At 54.4% G+C, this 23,692-nt stretch overlaps 2 protein-coding genes and 1 long non-coding RNA gene across 8 annotated transcripts in view; 1 reads left to right on the forward strand and 2 right to left on the reverse strand.

Annotated features, from left to right (window-relative positions):
* Window positions 1–44: 44 nt before the first annotated feature.
* TMEM186 (transmembrane protein 186) lies at window positions 45–2,273 on the forward strand. Its single transcript, XM_008257692.5, has 2 exons — window positions 45–197; window positions 806–2,273. The coding sequence occupies exons 1-2, from the start codon at window positions 195–197 to the stop codon at window positions 1,442–1,444; spliced, it is 642 nt and encodes a 213-aa protein (XP_008255914.2). The 5' UTR covers window positions 45–194; the 3' UTR covers window positions 1,445–2,273.
* LOC138847057 (uncharacterized) lies at window positions 805–5,869 on the reverse strand. Its single transcript, XR_016225934.1, has 2 exons — window positions 4,368–5,869; window positions 805–4,081 (listed from the first exon to the last, which is right to left on the reverse strand). It is a non-coding gene; the product is annotated as an uncharacterized LOC138847057 (long non-coding RNA).
* A 2,857-nt stretch (window positions 5,870–8,726) lies between these two features.
* ABAT (4-aminobutyrate aminotransferase) overlaps window positions 8,727–23,692 on the reverse strand; it is a 100,258-nt gene continuing 85,292 nt past the window's right edge. For all 6 annotated transcript variants that reach the window (XM_051847393.3, XM_089321234.1, XM_089321235.1 and 3 more), the window contains 7 exons: window positions 23,163–23,226; window positions 22,520–22,668; window positions 18,414–18,551; window positions 17,450–17,617; window positions 16,183–16,329; window positions 13,638–13,749; window positions 8,727–11,838 (listed from right to left, as the gene is read on the reverse strand). In XM_051847393.3, the coding sequence (XP_051703353.1) occupies window positions 11,717–11,838; window positions 13,638–13,749; window positions 16,183–16,329; window positions 17,450–17,617; window positions 18,414–18,551; window positions 22,520–22,668; window positions 23,163–23,226 (900 nt within the window). In that variant the 3' untranslated portion in view covers window positions 8,727–11,716. The remainder of the gene's footprint in view (window positions 11,839–13,637; window positions 13,750–16,182; window positions 16,330–17,449; window positions 17,618–18,413; window positions 18,552–22,519; window positions 22,669–23,162; window positions 23,227–23,692) is intronic.

Below are 23,692 nucleotides of genomic sequence, written 5' to 3' on the forward strand. Positions count from 1 at the left end.
AACTTCCGGGTTCGGCCCTCTTCGCCGCAGAGCACGTCGGGAAGAGACTCCCACAGCCTCCCACAATGCCCGGGGCTAGCGTCGGCCACGGACGCTACACCACAACTCCCAGCATGCAACGCGCGTAGTCCGAGCATGCGCCCTTAGAGTTTCCGGCGGCGGTGAGGTTGTATCCGGCGCCAGGGAGCAGGGCCATGGTAAGGAGGAGGGTGATGGGCTGCGTCGGGGTCGGAGCCAGTGTTGGGGCAAACAGGCAGGAATCCTGAGCTTCTGGTTTGTTGGGTCCTGGGGCGATTGCCCCGATGTGGGTTACGATGTGCTCCTCCACGGCTTGCTGTGGTCTTGCGGGGTCACGTGGGCCAGCAGCGGTGCTAGCCGAGCCTCGCGGGGGTGCTCAGGGTGGGCCCCGAGCAGTCGGCGCTGCTTATCCGTGCGCTCCCCATCCATGGATTCACTCAGCTGCCGAGACAGCTGCGTCTGTGCGGAACGCCTACGGGCTCTTGCTACTCCCAAAGGAATCCCCCATAACCACTCTACGCCGCGTTTCCATCGTAGTAGTGGTATAAGGTATCACACAAACACTGTGCCATTTTGCATAAGAGACGTGAGCCCTCTGGTTTGGGTGTCTTGTCGTGCATCCCGGAACCAAGCCCCTGCCGGTGCTGATGCACAGTGGTGCTGCGTTTACGGCGTAAAAACCGTTGTCTCGTTCAGTGTGTTCTGAGTGCCCGTTGGTAAAGCCTAACGAACTCACGCAGGTGGAAGCCGAGTTCTGAGAGGAAACGGTCTCTTGTCTCCCTTCCAGGCTGCCCTCCTCCGAGCTGTGCCCAGGTGGCGGGGGCCGGCCGCCTGGGGAAAGCCCCTCTGCGGGCTGTGGTCCTGCGGTGGGCGAGAGGATCCCAAGAGGTGGGTGCGGAGCAGGTCTCCCGGTTCCGAGGAGAAAGCCCCGGGCACAGAGACCGAGAAGTTCCAGATGGTCTACCGTTTCAATGCCATCAGAGCGTTTGGGTACATATCTCGGCTGAAGGTGGCGCAGACGGCCCTGACGCTGGTGGCTCTGCCGCCCGGCTTCTACTGGTACTCCCAGGGCCTCATGCCGCTCGACTCGCTGTGCCTGGTGGGTGGCATAGCTGGCTTCGCCCTGGCCATGCTGTGCTGGATGAGCCATTTCTTCCGCAGGCTCGTAGGCATCCTGTACGTGAACGAGTCGGGCACCGTGCTGCGGGTGGCTCACCTCACCTTCTGGGGCTGGCGACAGGACACGTACTGCCCCGTGGCGGACGTGGTCCCCCTGACGGAGACGAGGGACCGGCCCCACGAGGTGTTTGTGCGCATCCAGCAGTACAGCGGGAAGCAGACCTTCTACCTACCTCTGCGCTACGGGCGCGTCCTGGACAGAGAGCGCTTCACACAGGTGTTTGGGAGACTGGACTCGCTCAAGTGATCAGCTGGGCCTCTGGGAAGCCCTGGGCCCCTTGGGTCACTAACCAAGAAGGCTGAGGGTGTAGACGAGGCTGAAAGAGGGAATCGGGCCCCTAGAGACTGTCAGAACCCTGGGAGTTTGTCTTTTCGGAAGAACACAGAAATTCGGACCCAGGTTTATGGGAAGGCGCCCGAGTGCGGATTCTTCCTGCACTTGCGCGTGCTGTTCTTGCAGATAATGGCCAGGAGGTTCTGTTCGGATCCAGTTCTTGGAGGAAGCTATGCCACGGTCACCCGGACAGTTCACGGGTATTTGGAAGACAGATGTGGGAGGAGCACAGGGTTTGGGGTGCTGTCAGCTCGCTGTTCTGGGCAGCTGACGGAGTCTGTGTGAGCCTTGGTTTCTCACGTCTGTCAAACGGAAAGTTCTTTCTGTCTCGTGGGCTGGATGTCAGAACACACAGTAAACACGCAAGGCCGTAGCCCTGGGCGACTGGGAAGCGTCTGCTCAGAGGTGGTGGTCGGGGCTTTCAGGCAGCGCGCGGGAGCCCTGTGTTCTGCCTCTCCATGCACCCCTTAGCAGAAGAGTGGGACGAAGCGTGGCGGGGGCATTGCACCCTCCCAGGATGGTAACTGCACCCCGAGTGAGGCGCGACGCCCCAGCTGAGATGTTCCGCACCCACAGGCCGAGGCCGTCCCGCTGTGTCATGGAGCCAGATGGGTGTGTGTAGTGCTCTACCTCTGCGTGTTGCCTCCCGTGATCGGTGTGTGTGTCGGCCACGTAGCTTGTAGCAGGGTAAAGGTCTTCGTGATTTTGCCACGCATAAGTCAATAAATTTCGTATCACCTCTGTTTTCATTGTCATGTACTCATCACAAATGTATCGTTGTAACCATGTTAAGTGTACAGTTCAGGGACAGTAAGTACATTTGCAGTGTGGTGTAACCACCCCCACAGTTCACCCCCAGAAGTTTTTCACCATCCCAGGGCCTCTGTACCCACAGAGCAGCACTCGCTCTCCCGTTGGCAGCCACTAATCCCCTTCTGCCTTAGAATCTGCCTGTCTGGACATGGCATGGCCTGGAATCACACAGTATGTGCCCTTTCGTGACTGGCTTCGTTGGCTTGGTGTGATGTTTTCAACGTGTGGGTAGCGTGTAGTGGCATGTAATTCTTCCTTATAGCTGGACGGTATTGTTCCGTGTACTGCCACGTTTGTCTCTGTTCATGTGCTGGGGGACGTTGGGATTATTTTCACCTTTGGGTGCATCCCAAGATGTGGGACTCCTAGGTCCTCTGGTAATTCTGTGTTTAATCATTGGAGGACCTGCCAGACTTTTTACAGTGGCTATGCCGGGTTACATTCCCATTGCAATGTCCAGAGGTTCTCTCCCCTCCCTGCCTCCCCCCTCCCCTTCCCTTTTTTAAAGATTTATTATTTATTTGAGAGGCAGAGTTACAGAGAGAAGGAGAGACAAGATCTCCCACTCACTTGGTTCACACTCCAAATGGCCACAATGACCAGCTCTGTCAGGAGCTTCTTCCGGGTGAGGGGCCCAAGGACTTGGGCCGTCCTCTGCTGCTTTCCCAGGGGCATTAGCAGGGAGCCAGATCAGAAGTGGAGCAGCCAGCACTGGAACCAGCGCCCAATGGGATGCCGGTGCTGCAGGCTGAGGCTTTAAGCCACTGCGCCACACCTTCGGCCCCAGCGGTTCCGAGTTCTCTACATTCTCTCCAGCACTGCTTATTTCCCATTGTTCTGCTTATTGCCGTCCCAGTGGCTGTGAAGTAGTAAGTCATTGTGCGTGCAGAGTTTTTAAAAACAGTTTTTTTTTTTTTTTTTTCTGACAGGCAGAGTGGATAGTGAGAGAGAGAGACAGAGAGAAAGGTCTTCCTTTTGCCATTGGTTCACCCTCCAATGGCCGCCACAGCTGGCGTGCTGCGGCCAGCGCACAGCGCTGATCCGATGGCAGGAGCCGGGTACTTATCCTGGTCTCCCATGGGGTGCAGGGCCCAAGGACCTGAGCCATCCTCCACTGCACTCCCTGGCCACAGCAGAGAGCTGGCCTGGAAGAGGGGCAACCAGGACAGAATCCGGTGCCCCAACCGGGACTAGAACCCCGTGTGCCGGCACCGCTAGGTGGAGGATTAGCCTAGTGAGCCGTGGCGCCGGCCAAAAACAGTTGTTCTACCATACCCGAAGTCTTCTGTTTTACATCATGTTATAGCATCTCAGTTACAAACACTAAAAACATTCAGGAAAAGCAGAATATTCCACTGAGTGGAAGTACAGGTCCCTTGAACCTTTACTATTTAGGCCATTTCTATCTTTCTATTGTTGTAAAGAATTAGGATAGATATAAAAATACATATTGCAATATCTTTCCTCTGTGTGGACTGAAGATGGTATTTTGAGAAAAGTGAGTGTGTTATTATCAAGGTAACATGACAGGTAGATTTTTGGTAGTTAATTTATTCCTTTCTGAGAAGCAAATAAAGCACATAGTTCAAGACTCCGTGTTCCTGCCAACTTCCAAACCAGTCATTCATTCCGTTCGAACCTCTCGAGGGTCTGCCTTGTGCCAGACGCCGCTTGGAGCAGACAACACGGAGGTCAGTAGAAAAGAAGTTAGCCTTTGTGGAGCTTACAGTCAAGTGCCTTGGAGAGAGCAGACGTGAAGTAAATGCCATTATAGACAGTGACATGTGCAATGAGAATCTCATGGTCTGGGACAGTGTCAGGTGCACCACTGGCATTTAAGCCAAGGAGGCAGAGCCAAGAGCCACGACTGGAACCCAGGCACTGTGGTATGGGGTGCGGGCATCGTGCCAAGCGCTCACTGCCTCCTTTTAAGTCTCATTCATTTTAAGTTAAAGATGTAACTGAAAGGACACCAGCTGACAGCTCTGCTTCGTTTGTTACACTGCCACTGGTGTTAACTTACCGGCAGGAGAAGGTGGTCTGAGACCGAGTGTGGTTGAATCCTGCAGACGTTTGGAGACACTAGGCTCCCACTGTCGGTGCTGGTGCCCTGTGACTGTGCTGGACAGGGGCTGTGTGTGCAGGAGCTTCCTCCTGGCACGTGTTCATTCTGGGAGTGTGGCTCAGAGCCTGGGGGGGGCCTGCAGGCCTCAAACCCATTCGAAAGTGCCAACTCTTTGTTCAGCGTAAGTGGCCGGGCTCCCACTGACTTACAATCCTCTGATGGCTCAGCTTTGCAAGTCTGCCCCGGACCTGAGCACTTCCCACCCTCCCCTGTTGTCCGCATCCTCGCTGCCCTCATCTCTTCTGGGTTATTGCAGTCCACTGCTTCTGTCCTTGGCCTACCAGAGTCTGTTTCCACAGCAACCAGTGTCCTTCAGTGGAGGAAGCACCTCAGTCTGCCACAAGAGCTGATGTCCTTGTGATAGCCCGCTGCCGCTGTGCCCCTCACCACATCGCAGCCTTGGATCCCCTCCCTGGGCCGCACCCCCCTTGCTGGCGCCAGTGCCGTCAAAGACAGCAGCCTCGGGGCTTTGCGGTGGCTGCGCCCTCAGCCTGGAAGGCTTTCTCTCTAGACGTCTGTGGAGAGCAGCGACCCCTTCCCTCCTCCAGTTCTTGCTTTCAGTGACGGGGGTGTTACCATTTGTGCTCAAGAAGCTTTACTGTAGGTCCCATCACATAGAAGACACAATGATAGAGTGCTTGTGGCTGTCCACTCCCTCTCTCTCTCTTTGACCTCCTCCCCAACTGTTTCAGGGACTTCCTGTGAGTCCCTTTCCCACACAGACATACAGTCTCTTCCTATGAGCCCTAAAGGGATTAATGACTTGACCCTGACTTCATTAAGACCAAAAAGTCATGCAGGTATCCTGGATTGGGCTAGTTCTGAGCAAGTGCCCTCATTGTGTCTGGGATGGGTCCCCAGAATCTCTTTGGACAAGCAAGCAGGCTGGGCATTTCCGATAGAAATGGCCAGGACAGGAGACACCAGAGTGACACATGCTTGTGTGGGCTTTGTGTCCCTGGGCTAATTTGTTTTGCCTAAAGGTGAGGTCGTCAGCCCTGGCTCCATGTGTACAGTCCCAGGAGAGCTGCTTAAGAATCCCCTTGTGGGCCAGTGCTGCGGCTCACTAGGCTAATCCTCCGCCTTGCGGCGCCGGCACACCGGGTTCTAGTCCTGGTCGGGGCGCCGGATTCTGTCCTGGTTGCCCCTCTTCCAGGCCAGCTCTCTGCTGTGGCCCGGGAGTGCAGTGGAGGATGGCCCAAGTGCTTGGGCCCTGCACCCCATGGGAGACCAGGAGAAGCACCTGGCTCCTGCCATCGGATCAGCGCGGTGCGCCGGCCGCAGCGCGCCGTCCTCGGCGGCCATTGGAGGGTGAACCAATGGCAAAGGAAGACCTTTCTCTCTGTCTCTCTCTCTCTCTCACTGTCCACTCTGCCTGTCAAAAAAAAAAAAAAAAAAAAAAAAAATCCCCCCGCGCAGGCCCATGAGTCAGGTTCTCCCTGGGAGGCGGACACCAGCTCTCCAGTGTGGAATTGGCTGAGGGGTGTGCAGCACCAGCAGAGGGCACACACAGCCCGCGCATTCTCCCAGCCCTCGACCCACAAGCTGAAATCGCCAGGAGACAGCAGGAAATGGGTTAGGGCAGGTGGTAGCTGGGAGCTGATCAAAACAAAACAAAACAAAACAAATTCACAACACAACAATGCTTGGCTTTGTTCAACCTGGGCAGTCCGGTAGGACTTGGGCATCTTAGGGAGAGTATACATATTCTGCCTGCAGCAATAATCTAGTAGAAACACCCAAGAGTACATGTGAGGGATGGTCACTGAAATTTCTAATAGCAAAAAGATAAAAAGCTGAAGCTAACCTGAATTTCCATCAGTAGGCAGCACAATCCAGTAAACGCTGGTGGATCCATGCTGTGGAGTACACTTGGCCCTTACAAAGGAGGACGTGCTGCCGGGGGCAGAGATGGCCTTGGCAGTGTTCACCGACAAAAGCAAATCTGGTGTTTAAAGAAAATTGTGCTTTGTAGGGCCCCCCCGGGGAGGGGCTTGTGGGAGGGGGAGGGGGAGGGAGGAAGTCTTCCACTTCGGACTCTACCCCTCCCAAAACTGTGTAAAGGTTTTGTAGCCGGCATGTTGCTTGCTTTATGAAGGAAAACGCTGTCATAAACGCAAGTCTGCTGTTGCATCCCTGCCTCCTCCCGCACTCCAGCTCTCTAGGCAGAGGTTCGTTCCGGCCTCGGACGCTCGTGCTGAGAATTCTCCTACCGAGAGTGCAGTGGGAAGCACGCAGTTGCTGAAAGCACCCGTGATGCAGCCACGTGCGGCCCCTGTCAGGTGGCTGTCCTGCACTCTGCCTCCACCGCACCCCTGTGTGCTGTGACCGTGCATCATGTACCATGCAGATATCATGTGTGTATCATGAGATGCAGAGAACGGGGGCCGTGTGTGTAGTCTGCCAGTTTTCAGAGGGTCGCCGTGCCAGCCCCGCTGAGCTCTGCTCTGAATGGTGGCGAAGCTCCTGGGGTGCGGATTGGATCGTGTAGTGCGTGGAACGCGTGGCTCCAGGTTGCTGTTCTTCCCAGACATGAGCCTTACCTTGTTGTGGGGCCGGAGCGTCTGTCCCGTCCCGCAGCCCAGCAGTAAATAAACAACCATGTTTAATGCACTCCCCAGAACCCAGTGGGCACAGGCTGGGGCAGACTGCCCAGGAATTAGGCTCGGAGCTTTCCTTCTGTCGCTGCTTTATGTCCTTGGGATGCACGAGTTTGTAAACGGAAAGCAGTAGGGTCCCTCTAAGCCCCAGGCAGTCAACTTTTATGGCCTTGTTTTGATCCTGCCACATTCAAAGATAAAATCTTGCCTGATTAATCAGGCAGGGTCGATACCATCTGGCCATGTTTGTGCCAACTCCCGGGACAAAACATTGGCTTTACTGATTAACAGCTGAAATATCTTTCAGGATTACTTGAGGGGCTGGCGCTGTGGCGTAGCGGGTAAAGCCACCACCTGCAGTGCCAGCATCCCATATGGGCACCAGTTCGAATCCTGGCTGCTCCACTTCCAATCCAGCTCTCTTGCTATGGCCTGGGAGAGCAGTGGAAGACGGCTCAAGTGCTTGGGCCCCTGCACCGGCATGGGTGACCTGGAAGAAGCTCCTGGCTCCTGGCTTCGGATAGGCACGGCTCTGGCCGTTGTGGCCAATTGGGGAGTGAACCAGCAGATGGAAGACCTCTCTCTGTCTCTCTCTCTGCTTCTCTGCCTCTCCTTCTCTCTCTGTGTAATCTTTTAAAAAAAAAAATGGTAGCAGCTTCAGATCTGCACACCTCTGGCTGTTGGAGCCATCTGGAAACTGAATCAGTGGATGGAAGACCTCTCTTTCTCTCTCTGTAACTCTGCTTTTCAGCTAAATGAATAAATCTTAAAAAAAAAATCACTTGGAGAGTAGACTTCACATCTACAAGTGGGAACTCACCTCTGACAGCATGTTTGTTGGAGTCTGTGTTTGTGTGAGGCCGTGTTGAAAGGAGCTACCATACATGAAACAGCTACGTGTGCCAGGCAACTGGGAACGTGATCTCACTTAATCCTGCCAGCGACTGTGGGAGTCGGAGAACCCCAGAGAGGCAGTAGGACCTAGGGGCAAGGGCCCTGGCTTCCTCCCTGCCGGAATCCCAGTCCTGCACCTCCCAGCTGGGACCTCAGGCCACTTCCGTAACCTCTCTCTGCACTTTGGCTTCGTCATCTGTGAAGACAGCAATGGTACCACACTCAGGGCTGTTGGAAGAACTAAATGACCCAGGAAATGAAAAGCACTTACCAAAGTGTACAGTCCAGAGAGGCACTTGGGACACGTTAGCAAGCATCGCCTTCACCGGCCTCATATTGTGGTGCAGGCTGAGAGGTGAAGTGACTTGCTTGTAGTCACTCAGCTAGACAGCAGCAATGCTGAGTCATGCTTCTGCCCGGCCCTGCCTCACTGGGGTGGAGGGAGGACGGATACAGAACACGGTGATGAGGGGCCTGGCCTTGGAGCAGCTGTACAAAGCTGGGTCTTCCTGTGTCCTGTGGCTGACCCTGGGTAGTTGTGATCGTTATCTTGCTAGAATGTGAGCTGAGGATAAGGTCCCTGCCTTGTCCGTCCCAGTCACAAGTATGAACTTCATGGCCTCCGGGGCTTCCTGAGCCCCAGGCACACTTCTGCAGGTTGAGTGTCTCCCAAGGTGTCACTAACAGGTGTATGCTATGTAGTAAGTACTTGTCATGTAACAAACCACTTCCCATCCCAAAAAGTCCACATTCACTCTGAAGCTTCCATTATAAATATCTTTTTTTTTAATTTAAGAATACTGATTAACACAGGAAACAGGTTTAATGCAAGGGACTGTGCATATGGTCATCAGTTACATTGTGACATGTTAATTTCATTATCATTTGTTGTCACTGTCAACATAAAACTGTAAACAAGACCACTTTGAATGTGTAAGTCTGCAATGCTCCCTAGCTACGGTTTTCTACCATGAGCTGATAGATACGGATATAGAGAGATCTAGAGATACATGAATGTTGTGCACAATTTTGCATGGTTACTGAGCATCAGTAAGAATTATAAAAAAACACCCATTTATAATAAAAATGAGGATGTACTAAGACTAGCTATCACTGGACCTTGTTTTCTGTAAAAGTGACAAGACTCGCTAGAGACACTGACTACACTCTATGGCACAAATGTGTGATGGATTCCTCTCCAGACCTTCGGCCACAGAAGCACACCTGCGTGGGCTCTGCCCTGGACAGCAGCTTGTCCACGGGGCTCCCGTGTTTGCACCAACCTCTTCCCTATTGCTTAAGCTCTGCTGAGAATTCTTTTCCTTGAAAATCTTCCAGCTAGGTCCCCGCGCCCCGAAAGAGGATGTCTCAGGAACTCACCGTGCCCTGAGTCAACTTAGTGAGAAATGGCTTAGAAATCTTTACGAGAAGTAACTTCCCTTGGTGAGGAGTGAATAACAAATCTGGATATGGCTTTCCAGATAAAACGAGTTCATTCCTCTCTCCACCAGGGCCCTGTGGGGAGACAGCAAGATTCTGGAGCCGAGGAGAGCCAAGTTTCTGATTGTGCCCTGGCTGAAAAACCCTTTAGACTCCCAGAACCATACTGTATGTTTGCATCCCGTACTGAAGTTCTCAGCAGAAAGCATCACGCTGAAGCCAGTAAATGAATTTCTATTCTGTTTGCATCTTGTTTGTCAAATAAGGCCTTGAACCTTGGGATATTGGCTGTGAGTCTGGCTCGCTGGTGAAGGTGTGAGGCCAGGAACCTTGTGCCTTCTGCACATGCTGTTCCCGTCCTCAACACCCTTCCTTGCTCTGTCTCCTAGGCGAATTCTGCACAATGCTGCTCAAACGACACTGACTCCTTGAACTCTCCTCTGAGCCTTAGGCGGATCGAGGTCTGCTCTGTGCTTTCCTGGCATTCCTACACACACCTGTCCCAGGACTCGCCACGCTGCTTTAACTGTTGGCTTAAGAGTCTGTTCCCTCGCAAGCAAGGACTATGTTTCATTTCATTTTGTATCCCTGGTGCTTAGCCCAGAGTCAGGGCCGATGCAGGTATTTCATGAAAGTTTGATGAGTGAATGACTGACGTAGAAAAGAACGCACAGACACATGAAGCCTTGCAGAGAGAGGGAAGCATACATCCTCCACTGAGTTGGCAGCGAAAATGACCTCAACCGGGGCAGAACTCACTAAACGGCCAAGTCGCACTGACATCAGGAATGCAAAGTGAACTGGGTCTGCCCACGTCTGTCTACCATGTCAGTGCTTTTTGTTCCTCGACACAAAACCAGTGGGTGCCTGGGGCTGAGGAAGAATGGAAGCTAAATCTTTGGGTGAGCAGTTAACTAAGAGAGCGAAGGGCTGCATCAGGAACCTTGATAAGCCCGGCTTCCAAAGAGTCAAGCAAGGCACCAAGGGCGGAGTGGCTTCCTTTCTGACAAAACTCAAGCCAGACCGTCTCGGTCCACACACGCGCACTGCAGAGCTGTAGGCCTGTCAAGCGCTTTCTTGGGGAGCAGTGGCATCCACTGCGTTCCCAGAATGGGTCATCTCCAGTGGAGACATCGCAGCCTCAGCCACAGCCCGGCTGAGCATTCCGGCGCCATCTCCCTGGTCGTCGGCACACTCCATCAGGTCAGGAAGAGCCCCGACTACAGGAAGCAATGCAGGCGAGCCACCAACCAACAGGCTACCTCTCCACCTGTGGAGCTCTGTGCCTCCCATTCGTGGAATCCCCTAAATCCAGGCTTGGCTCCCTCTGATGGCACAGCCAAGCTGTTCAACGGTCTGCTCAGAAGGGATGGAAGATGGATGAGCAAAAGCTAGAGAAAGAGCCTCCTGGGGGGAGGGGTGCAAAATCAGGCCCCAGTAGGCCCTGGGAGATGGGATGAAGTGGTCCTGCCACCACCGACCCTGACCCTGGGCTTTCATCGCTGGGCCACGGGCTTGTGCTTCTGTCCCCTTGGCTCAAGTGTGTCCATTGTGTGGATGCTCAGGCTGCAGCTTCCTCGCGTACGGGCCGGGCTGACACTGACCAACAGGGGAGAGTTTGGGAATGGAGGACTTTGAGTAAGAACCCCAGGGACGCTGCCCAGAGATCTTCCCTGGGCAAAGCCCCATCAAGGGCAGAATTCACAGTTTAGAGGGGTCGCAGGTACACTGAGAAGAGGGATCCTCCTCGTAGGGAGACCAGGGGCCCCTCCCTACTCCCTAGCCCAGTCCTCGGGCAGCCCCTGCCCGCGCCATCACTGCCTTCTTCCTGTGATCTTTTCCACACCTCACTGAACCGTGCATGGGGGAGCTTGGAGCTCTGGGGCTGGGTGATGCCGTGAGAGCAGACCGCTTGCATAGCGTGAGGGATGCCAGCATCCTTGAGACAGGAGCCCTGGCCACCAGTCTCAGGAGCAGGTGTGATTCCCTCAACTGACTTCCAAAGAGTTGCTGGGGTTGGTCAGGGTGGGCAGAACGATGGCCAGGACCAAAGACGACATCTAGGGCTCAAGCAGAATTTCTGGGCTTAACCCAATGCAAACCATTAGCTCTGCAGGGAGGAAAACCAAGCCACACCCCTTCCTCTCAACCCTTCTACCCCAAACCGCCAAAAATCTCCTCTCCCCACAAATGACCCTTCCGCGTATCTGCTCACTTCTGGTACTTTTAAGTGAAAACATGAATTAGGCAAACTAATCAATTTGACAACTGCTGAGATCGGGGCTTTCTCCAAGTGTGGTGGAAATGGCTTCTTTACTTGAAGTCTGCTAAGATGTCGCTGAATATATTGAGGAACAGGTGGGCGTGGTGATCCCTGAAGACCAGCGTGGGACGGAAACGGATGGATTTGTCGCCGCAGCCCCCCAGCACCACACCTGGAAGGGGAGGCAGAAGGCAGAGTCCCACACTGGGAGGGAGGGCTGGAGGGCGAGGCCCACGTGTTACCCAGGGGCTGCCACCTGCCCTTCCTCCCACCCACCCATGCACGCGTTCCTCATCCACCTCCCCGCTCTCTCCATCCACCCCATCCACTGTTCCTTCTTTCCTTCCCCCCTCCTTCCCTCCTGACTCTGAATGCCGGCTCTGCTGCCCTGACCTAGGCTTGCTCACAGAGAAGTCCTGAGATAAAGTCCTCTCTTGCAGAAACTCGTGGTGTGGCAGGGAAAGCAAGGAAGTGGGGTGGGCATTGGACACAAGGGTTAGGTCGCTGCTTGGGGTGCCTGCATCCCACACTGAGTGCCTGCTTTGAGTCCCAGCTCCTCAACTTCTGACCCAGCTTCTGGTCAGCACACCGTGGGAGGCAGCTGGTCATGGCTCAAGTAACTGGGTCTCTGCCACCAGTAAGGGAGACACATACCGAGTTCTTGGCTCCTGGTTTTAGCCTGGCCCAGCCCTGCTTGTTATGGGCAGTGGGCCAGAAGATCTCTTTCTGGTTTTCAAACACAATGAAAATCAGTACATAAGGACACAACACAGGGGTAACTGTATGCACCTGTGTGGTGCTGAGCCCTCACTGAGGAGGGAGGGGCCTGCTTGTCCATAGGGTGACATCACCACTTACAGCCGGGCACCTGGGTGGTTTAGCAGCATGGACACTGTTTAAAAAGGAGGCTAAGCTGGCGCCGCGGCTCAATAGGCTAATCCTCCGCCTTGCGGCGTTGGCACACCAGGTTCTAGTCCCGGTCGGGGCGCCGGATTCTGTCCCGGTTGCCCCTCTTCCAGGCCAGCTCTCTGCTGTGGCCCTGGAGTGCAGTGGAGGATGGCCCAAGTGCTTGGGCCCTGCACCCCATGGGAGACCAGGAGAAGCACCTGGCTCCTGCCATCGGATTAGCGCGGTGCGCAGGCCACAGCGCGCTGGCCACGGCGGCCATTGGAGGGTGAACCAACGGCAAAGGAAGACCTTTCTCTCTGTCTCCCTCTCTCACTGTCCACTCTGCCTGTCAAAAACAAACAAACAAACAAACAAAAACAAAAGGAGGCTAATTAGCCCTGCCCTTCAGGGTGTGGCAGGGTCTCTGTAAGGTGGCACAAGGAAGAAGACACTGAACCTGACACTTGGCAGGTGCTCTCATCTCACCCCCTAGCCCCGACCTAGAACCGTCCAGCGGCTTGCCGTCACTTCTTAGGATAAAGTCTGGAGTCTTGAGGTTGACCTGCAGGCCAGTGTGCTGTGGTCCTGGCGTCAGGTCCCTCAGCTCCTCCTGTCCAGTCTGTCCCTCCCCACGCTCCACACCTTCCTTCCCCTCTGCCGCTGGTCACTGCACACGCCCCTCCCCAGGCTGGTCCCTGTTCAGCCGTGCAGACTGAGGGTGCAACACCGCTCCCCTCACTTCTCCGCCTCAACCATCTCCCCGGCCCCCTCTCCTCCCTCCTGGGACTTCTGGTTGTCGTGGGTTGTTATGCAATGCTGGACTGCCCACTTGCTGAGGAAGGGACCCTGTCTCCAGGGCTGCCCCAACCCCCCTTCTCAGTGAACAACTGCAGGGTGAATCCATGGATAAAGAAATCCCGCCTGGAACTTTGCCTTCTTTGGAGAAAGAACACTCAGGCTATGGCTGGGGGCCCCCAGACCACGGGCTCCCCCCTGGGCCACCCGGGAGCTGGCCATATCTTGTGCCCACACCAGACATCGCTGGCCGCTGGTGGGGCTCCGCGTCCATGTTGGGCTGCTTACCTTTGTTTCTGGCAACCAGGATGAGTTTGTTCCGTGTGGACTCGTCTGGAGTGTCGAAGGAGCAAAATGTGCCTCGTCCTCTCACTCTGCTGATGAACTGGGGGTACCTGGCCTGCAGAGGGGGAGACAGAGCTGCCGTCAACGCCTGCCCCCTGTGTGCCGCCAGGCTCCGGGGCCACACTCACGCAGCGTGCCCAGGCCAGAGGGACCAGCGTGGGGCTGGGAGCTCTGAGCCTGGATACCCAGGCCTGGGTAGAGAACGCAGCTCTGCCTCCTTCGCACTGTGCGTTCTTGGGCGGGTCACTCCAGTGAGTCACGCCTCTGTGTCCTCTCTGTAAAGGTGTGAATGCCCCCGCCCAAGGGGGCTGTGATGAGAAACGGGCGGGACAAGGTTTCCGCGTCCAGGGCCACGTCCAGTGCAGGCACCTGGTAGGACTCCACCAATGTGGCTGTTCCCAGAGAAGAGACCCTCGCCCTCCCTCGGGGCTGTGACGGTGGGAGGTGCACTGGGTGAAGGCGGCCCTGCCTTGGACCACATCTGGAATAGGGTCTCTGCAGATGTACTGAGTTAGACCAAGATGAGGTCTTACGGGTTGGACGGGGCCCTAGTCCAAACATGGGTGTCCTGTAAGCAGGACTCCGGGACACAGCGACCCGTGCACACAGGGGAAGAGGCTGCGCTGCGGCAGGTGCAGACATTGGGGCGGTGCAACCACAAGTCAGGCGAGCCCAGGGTGGCCAGCAGCTACCACAAGTCTGGAGGGAGGCACAGAATAGATTCTCCTCCCAGCCTCCAGAAAGAACCCATTCTGCTGACACCATGCTCCACACACGACCCTGCAGAACTGGGGCAGGATCAGCTCCTGTTGACCTCAGCCAGGTGGTTTTTGGGGCTGAGGACAGGTACCCGGACCAGACATGCCCATGTCTCCCTCTCCTCTCCACTGTCCTCGCCAGGGACAGCACACAGTGGCCTGGGCAAGCACAAATGACTCCAGGGCACTGGGTCTTGTTTCTTGACAGCTCAGGGATAGGCGCTGGAGGTGGAGTCACGTTCTGGGGGTGGGAAAACCAGGCACTGCGATGGCCCCAACGCGCCCTACCTGGGGTCCTTCACCTGCCTACAGGGCCTTGGACTTCTGAAATTTAAATTTAACAGGAAGTCCTGCCTCACCTCCCCCTCTGGCCCTAAATGTGGTAACTCTATTCTAAAGATTAAATGAAGGGGCCAGCGTTGTGTCACAGTGGGTTAAGCTGCCGCCTGCAATGCCAGCATCCCATCAGCACCAGTTCGAGTCCCTGCTATTCCACTTTCAATCCAGCTCCCTGCTAATGTGCCTGGGAAAGCAGCAGAGGAGGGCTCAGACCAAGCTCCTGGCTCCTGGCTCCTGGCTTTGGCTTGCCCAGCCCTGGCCATTGCAGCCTTTGGGAGAGTGAACCAGCAGATGGGAGATCTCTTTCTCCATCTCTCCTTCTCTCTAACTCTGCCTTCCAAATAAATAAATAGATAAGTAAATGAATATTTAAAAGAAATTAAATGAATATTTATAAGAAATTAATGCTGTGTCTGGCACATAGTAAGTTCCCAATCAATGACGGAAATTCTTCTTCTTAGGTCATTGATCATGTGAGAGAGGCAAACACTGGCAGAGAACCTGGGCTCAGACCAGAGTCAGAATCCAGCAGCGCCACGCAGAAGCTGTGTAGCCCTGGACGAATTAACGAGCCCTCCCACGCCCCCGCCTCACGTCTATACAGCAGACGCCTAGACCACAGCGGTACTGCTGGACTTCAGGGAGAGTGCATGAAATCCCTACACTAAGTGGCAGCTGTTGCTGTTATCAGCCTTCCTCCCTTCCTTACCACCACCTTCATCACAACCTTCCCCGCCATCAACATCACCACCACCACCATCAGCATCATCATCTCCGTCAGCATCGACCCAACCAACGTCATCAGCGTGATCGCCATCGCCATCCTCATCCTCATCCCACCGCCATCCTCACCACTCATCAGCACTACCCTCAGCACCCTCGGCTCACTGGTCACTTCCAGACCACCAGGCCAGGGCCACCCGGTGAAGGTCATCTCTGCTCTCAATTTCTGGGCTCTGCTGGCGAGTCCTGCCAACACTGGTTGGCCCTAGCCAGTGCCCACCCCATCCCAAGTCTAGGAGGGTAATGTCTGGGGGATGCAGGTTGAGTGGGGAGTTTTACAAAGACCAGCGGCTCTAACACAGAGTGGCACTGTCCAGTGTGGTGGCCACCGGTGGCTGTCGGGACATGATGAGTCCAAATCCAGATGTGCTACCAGGGTAAATGTGCACTGGATTTCAAAGTCTTAGCTTAAGAAGAATATGAAACATCAGGTTACTTTTTCTCTAGTGATATAATATTTTGGATATAATGGGTGAAGTAATATATTAAAATTACTACCACCAGAACCGCTAACCAGGAAGTGCAGCACCAGGCTGAAAGGCTCGGCCGTGGCTCTTGTGGACGCCTGTGTGTGTGTGTGTGTGTGTGTGTGTGTGTGGTGGGGGTACCTGGAGGTCCAGCAGTCCTGTGAGCAGGGCCTTCCCGGCGTGGGTGGCGTTGCTCAGAAGGTCCTCGCGCTTGATGACATTGATGACCTCAGCCAGCAGCAAGTTCTTGCATGGGTCCCCCAGCCAGGTGTTGAAGATCCGGTAAGGCTGCAACGAGGCACGCGGTGCCCCAAGGGGGGCTCGCGAATCGGCAAGCTTGGGAGAGCGTCCCTCCCCCACCCCCAGAGGCACCTCTCTGGAGGAGGGGTGAAGCTAAGCAGCGAGCGCCCACCAGGGCCAGGAGGACAGCACCTGTGTCTCACTGAGTTCTTCCAGCACAACCCCTCACCCCAGGAACACCAGGGCAGCTGGCCCCTGTGGAGGCGGAGACTGAGGCTGGGAGAACTCAGTGATTGGTCAGGGCCGTGTCGTTCAGGGGCGTGGAGAGCAGGTGGGTGCCAGCGGGACCCCTCCATGAGTGGTTCAGGATGGTCGCTGTGGCTGACGACTGCACACCTCCCGCACTCCCTCACGGTTAGCGTGGCCGCGGGACCAGGGCCTCATTGGGTGTTGGAAACGGAATAGTTTCGGAGGATTTCTCACAGAAGGCTGCCAGAGACAAGGGGGCCGCTTCGCCCTTCTCCCCTTCTTTCGCTTCCTGCTTCCTGGAACTGAGATGTGGTGGCTGGAGTTCCAGGAGGCGCTTTGGATACCGAAGCGAACCTTGAACTTATGTCAGAACGGTGGAGTGAAGGGTCCGGGCCCTGGGTGGCTGGGGGCAGTGGGGTGGGGGTGGGGGGGTCTATTTATACATGTGGTGGTTCACTGTGCCAATAAGACCATGGACTCTGGGTTAGAATCCTGACTTTGTCCCTTACGGGCTGTGTGACCTTGGACAACTGGTTTAACCTCTCTGTGCCTGATTCCTCATAGAAATGAGGAATGAGACCCACTTGGTTAGACTGTATGAAGGTAAAAAAGTCCAGGAGAAGTGGACTGGGCCAGGCCGAGAGCAAGTGCTCCGGGGGAGGAAGCCGCCGCTGACGGCATCGTTGTTTACGCACATGGAGGAGTCAGGAGACTCACCACCAACTCCTAGGAAGCTGCCTCGCAGACACAGCTGGGTGGTCCTAACCAGCAGCTAAGCCCAGCGAGCTGGGCCCTGGACCAACTCGGAACCCGTGTCGGGTGCCTCCCAGCCCCTCCTTGGCAAGCTGGGAGCTGTGGTTGAGCAAGGGGGCGCTCGCCGGCCTGCCCCGGGCAAGGAGAGGAGGCGGAGTGGACTCACAGCGTTGGGCCTGAACTCCTCCTTGTGGAAGAAGCCGCCGGTCATCATCTTCTTGCTGAAGGTCATCACGTCCGCAGGGTCGTCCAGGCCCCAGTGCTCGTGCGCCCAGAACTTGCCGGTGCAGCCCCCTCCGGTCTGGACCTCATCCACCAAGAAGGCACAGCCATGCTGGCCCGAGACAGGAGAGGGGAGGGAGGGAGAAGTAAACACGTGGAGGAGGCCAGCAGTCCACACCCTGGGTGCCCCACCGCATCCCTCTCTGAACCGCAAGCCAGGCCCAGGCTCGTGGGCGGCACGGAACGAAACCCAACAAGTCACCGCACCGGAGCAGCTCCAACCGGAGCTTTATGCGAGTGCTCCCTAAGGCCAGGAGCCGCTGCCACACGGGAACACGGCGACGCCCGGCGCCAACGCACAGCGAGAGCTGCTTTGGCTTCCATCCGGGTCCTGACCCCGTCAGAAGGAAATGTGTCCAACGGTGAAGTCTGCACCGTGTTCCCCAAACCCCAGCTGCCGTGTTCTGCCCACCACCTGGGGCCTCAGGAGCTCAGCAGGGGGGTTTCAGTCAATCAGCTCCCGTCCTGCCACTTATCTCTGAACCTGCTGGTTTGTTGTGCTGGTTCTGTGCGCGCTACACGTGGAAACAGACAGCACGCTCTCACGTGGAGGCTGTCCAGGGAGTGTGGGTCACGGCAGGCTGAGAGGGGAAACAGATCCCTAGAAGAGGAAGCAGGCAGAGGCCTTCCCCAAAGTGGCAGGTGGGCGCTGGTTGTGCAATCTGCTCTCAGGGAGGACTCCCCCATCCTTCCCCACCCCCCACTTCTCTGTCCAAAGTGCTGACAGCAGCCCTTGCGCACCTGGGAGTCTCCAGGGGCTCCGGAATAGATGTGGGGTTAACCTGTTGCTGAGGGAACCCACCCAGAAAGCCCCGTTGCCCTGTCCAACTGGAGCCCCATCCACTGACCTTCCTGGCGATATCCCTCAGCTTGCGAAAGAAGTCATCGGATGCGTGGTTGTCTCCGCCCTCGGACTGGATGGGCTCCACGATGATCCCAGCTACCGTCTTCTTCTTCTTCCGATATTTCACAATCAGATCCTCTACCTGCGTTCCAAAGGGGGGGTGACAGGCGCCTGCAGAGGGTCTGGTTAGGCGGCAGAGGTCCCGTGGACCCCTTGTAAGAGTGTTGAGAATGGGGTTTGGGAGCCGGAGTTGTAGCACAGTGGGTTAGGCCGCCGTCTGCAATGCCGGCATCCCACGTGCACACTGGTTGGAGTGCTGGCTGCTCTGTTTTCCATCCACCTCCCTGCTAATGTGCATAGGAGGTGGATGACCCAAGTGCCTGGGCCTCTGCCTCTCATATGGGAGACCCAAAGGGAGTTGAGGCTCCTGGCTTTGGTCTGGCCCAGCCCCAGCCATTGTGGCCATTTGGGGAGTGAACCAGTGGACGAAGACTTTGGTCTCTGTCTCTCTCTCTCTTTTCTGTTTTTATGTCTTTCAAATATGAAACAAACCTTTAGAAAACAGAAGGAACACGGGTTTGTGTGCATTCCCTTCCATCAGGAGCCACACAGGAGGACGGGAATGTGTCCTGCTTGGGATGGCTGGGGATGCAAACCAATAACCTGGGAAGAGTTATTCAGCCTTGCCAAGCCTCAGTTTCCTGATCTGCAATGTGGACATCCACACAGACGCTAGCTGAGGGGCAGCGGGAAGGTCTGAATGAGCAAACACAGCAGTGGGGGCTGCTGCTACTTCTCCCATGGCTGTGTTTCTGTTGCTGCTGTCCCTACGTGATCATTGCTCTTACTGGCAACTGCGCCCCCTGGGGGCAACATTGGAAATGCAGCCTCATGTTAGAAAATTGTAAAACCCACCTACAGCAATAGCAAGGGAGGTAGTGGTTGTGCTGGGTAGGAGTGGGGCTAACTCCTCAGTTGACCCAAGGAAATTTTCCAGGATGATAAGACATCCTTGGTTGGGGTGATGATGTACTCATTTGTCAAAACTCACTGTACCAGACACTTAAGTGGGAGTCTTCCGTGGCATGTAAATTATGCATGAATGAAGCTGACGTTGATTCTAAAAAATTTAGCTGTTGGGGCTGGTTCTGCGGTGTAGTGGGTACAGCTAGCACTGCAGGTGGTCCATATGGGTGCCAGTTAGGTCCCGGCTGCTCTACTTCTGACCCAGCTCTCTGCTATGGCCTGGGAAAGCAGTGGAAGATGGCCCAAGTCCTTGGGCCCCTGCACCCACATGAGAGACTCAGAAGAGGCTCCTGGCTCCTGGCTTTGGATCGGCACAGTTCTGGCTGTTGCAGCCAATTGGGGAGCGAACCAGTGGATGGAAGACCTCTCTCTCTCTCTCTGCCTCTCTGTAACTCTGCCTTTCAAATAAATACATAAATCTTTAAAAATAAATTCATTGTTAACAGTGATAGGTAGTAAGAGAAGCATTTGATTGTCCCTAAGTTGTTATGCTTCTTGTATTCTATTATCAAGTGTCATTTTATAGTTATTGAAACAGCAGTAATTATACTTTATTAATAGTTTAATAATCATATACAATTTTATTTTTGATATATATTTTATTTATTTGACAGGCAAACAGAGAGCTTCCATCTGCTGGTTCAGTCCCCAAATGCCCACAGTGGCTAGGGCTGGGCCAGTTTGAAGCCAGGAACCTGGAACTCAATCCAGGTCTCCCATGTGGGTGGCAGGGACCCCAGCACTTGAGCTCTCACCTGTGCCTCCCGGGGTGCACATTAGTAGGAAGTCAGAATCAAGAGCATTGTGGGACTCAAACCCCGGCACCCTGACACAGCATGCGGCATGCCAGGAGGAACCTTAACTCATGCACCAAATGCCTGCCCTGATAATTATGCATAATTTTAAAAACCTAGGGCTGGAGCTGTGGTGTAGTCGGCTAAGCTTCCGCCTGCGGCGCCGGCATCCCATATGGGTTTCAGTTTGTGTCTGGCTGCTCCTCTTCCAATCCAGCTCTCTGCCATGGCCTGGGAAAGCAGTAGAATATGGCCCAAGTGCTTGGGCCCCTGCACCCACGTGGGAGACCTGGAAGAAGCTCCTGGCTCCTGGCTTCGGATTGGCACAGCTCCTGCCATTGCGGCCATTTAGGGAGTGAACCAGTGGATGGAAGACCTTGCTCTGTAACTCTGCCTCTCAAATAAATAAATAAAATAAAAATAAACCCCCAAACTCATACCTTTACATACCACAAAGAATAAGGAGAAGCCTTCTATTTGGATGTAACTCTGCCTTCACTCTCCACCAATTACCCCCAAGGAGTCCCTGAGGTGCTTTCCTTTGCTTTCAAAGCCTCGTGTGCAATTTGTCATTAAATGGTTATTTTTGCACATTTGTTCAAGCCCGTCTCTCCTAATACTCTGTGCTCTCCTAAACACTCGCCATGAATCCCACACAGCATGGAACACTTAGAAAGCAGTTGGTCCAAACTGAGTTGTGCTTTGAGAGTGAAATACACGTCATGGTGCAGCAGGTCCAGCTGCCGCTTGCAATGCTGGCATCCCATATCCAAGCATGGGTTAGAGTCCCGGCTGCTCTACTTCTGACCCAGCGTCCTGCTAATGTGCCTGGGAAGGCAGTGGAAGATGGCCCAGTCTGAGCCCCTGCACCCATGTGGGAGACTCAGATGGAGTTCTGGGGCCCCTGGCTTCAGCCTGGACCAGCCCTGGCTGTTGCAGCCATATGGGAAGTAAACCAGCAGATACAAGATCTCTTTCTCTCTCCCTCTCCATCTCCCTCTCTCTTTGTCACTCTGCCTTTCATGTAAATAAATCAATCTTTTTAAAGCTTTATTTATTTTATTTGAAAGACAGTTACAGAGTGAGAGGGAGAGACAGGCAGAATTTTCCATCCACTGGTTCACTCCTCAAATGGCCTCAATGGCTGGAGCTGTGCCAGACGGAAGCCAGGAGCCAGGAGTTTCTTCTGAGTCTCCCATATGGGTGCAGGGGCCCACACACTTGGGCCATCCTCTGCTGCTTTCCCAGGCGCATTATCAGGAAGCTAGATTAGAAGTGGAGCAGTCAGGAATTGAACCGGCACCTATATGGGACGGTGGTGCTGGAGGCGGCGGCTTTACCCGCTACACCACAACGCTGGTCCCAATCAATCTTTTTTTTTTTTTTTTTAATGAGTAAAATTTAAGTAATATGTTGAAAGCTTAACATAATAATATAAAATATCTCATTACTAATGTTAAATATTAGTTACATGTTGACATTTTGGATATCACATTATTAAAATTAATTTGAACTCTTTTGAGTGTGAATGCCTTTGATTACTAGAAAACCTGTAGTTCCAGGAGTAGCACTGTATTTCTAGTGAATAGTGCAGTACCTGATTCCATGATCTTGTCTCTTGCGCTTACCACTGAATATGCAGCACCTAGCACTCTGTTTAATGCCTACTCAGTGGTCAGTAAACACTGCGTGAGGATGTGTCTTACAGAAAGCCAGCAGCCATGTCTGAGCTCAAATACAAACTCAACAGTGGTGCTCATTTTTATTTTCCAGCAAAAGAATCCTCCCAGGGCCCTCTGTGAAAACTCAGTGCAAGGAACAGATCACAGGGGCTGTTTCTGGATGAACTGGAAGCCCCATCCTCAACCCCGGCGCAGTCCCCAAGGCAGCCTAAGTTAGGAAGTGCCAGGACTCCAGAGAACACTGAAAGCCAGCAGGCTACAGGATTTGGGAAACCATTTTTCCCTATGTGACACTCCATATTCTCCCAACAAATTGATTTTCTCTTATTTTAGAGTCATTGAAGTTTGCCCCCAAAGAAACATCAACGATACAGAAATTGGTACCAGAAGTGGGGTAATGGAGGCTGGGTGCTAGAACAATGACAGAAAGCTGTCTTCCTAGCTTTCCCAACGTGGAGCACGCAGCACATGTGGTCCCCCAGCCGCTCCATCCCTCCCAGGGAGCACTACACAGGTCCCACATACACTCTTCTCTGGGGCTAAGTCTCGGGTTGGTGAGGGACAATGAGATGGAGCTGCAGGGAGGACCTGCAAGACCCCGGGGTTACCTCTTCCAGACAGCGTGCCTCTTCTTGTTGGTTCTCTTTCACAAACTCCTCCAGCGGGTATTTCAGCCGTGGGAACGGTGCAATGGGCCAGTCGAAAGAAGGGATGTCGATCTTGTGAATCGCTTTGGAGTGCGTGGTCGCTAAGCAACCTGAGGCCAGCAAGACAGAGAAGCAGGTGCTTGGCTTGGGGCCTGGGGTGAACGGTCTTCAGACGATGGGCATTTCAACTCAAGACTTCAAGGGCTCAGGGACACTGCCGCCTGCAGAACCCCAGTTCCTGAAACACCGTCAAGCTGAGGCCGACCCTGTGAACCCTAATTTGTGTGCCGACCCTGTGAACCCTAATTTGCTTTGCGACGTATCACAGACTAATCTCAGGCTCCGAAGACTGATGAACAAGGGTTCCAAACCCTGCTTCTGTCATCAAAGAGCACAGCGAAGTCTTCCCTTGCTGACCCTTGATTTCCGCCCCTGCAGAGTAGGGATAGCGACCCCCACTGTGCAGGGGAACTGAGTGGAATCAAGAATCAAGGAGCCAGACTGTGTAAACCATCAGCAACAGATCGAAGGCAGCTGTCGCGAATGTTTCTGCTGTCATTGTTACTCTACGCGCCACCTTGGGAGCACACAGGTCCATCCTTACCCATGGTCCTCCCGTGGAACGCGCCCATGAAGGAGAGGATGCTGTAGTCCGGGCACCCGGGGGCCTAGAACCAAGAACAGGGGTCATCAGTCACCATTGTAAGGACCGAGGCCAATACTGAGGTTACAAACTGGACTCCTGAGGTCTGTATGCATGTTTTGCCCAAATGCTTAAAAAACATTTATTTTTTTAAAGATTATTTATTATTTATTTGAGAGGTAGAGTTACAGACAGTGAGAGGGAGAGACAGAGAGAAAGGTCTTCCTTCCGTTGGTTCACCCCCAAAATGGCCGCCACGGCCGGAGCTATGCTGATCCGAAGCCAGGAGTCAGGTGCTTTTTCCTGGTCTCCCATGCGGGTGCAGGCGCCCAAGTACCTGGGTCATCCTCCGCTGCCTTCCCAGGCCACAGCAGAGAGCTGGATTGGAAGAAGAGCAACCGGGACTAGAACCCGGTGCCCATATGGGATTCCGGCTCTGTAGGCGGAGGATTAGCGAGCTACAGTGCCGGCCCTTAAAAAACATTTAAAAA

The sequence above is a fragment of the Oryctolagus cuniculus genome, chromosome 19 (genome assembly GCF_051225735.1).
Source record: "Oryctolagus cuniculus isolate XC-2025 breed Fujian yellow rabbit chromosome 19, ASM5122573v1, whole genome shotgun sequence".
NCBI lineage: Eukaryota > Metazoa > Chordata > Mammalia > Lagomorpha > Leporidae > Oryctolagus > Oryctolagus cuniculus.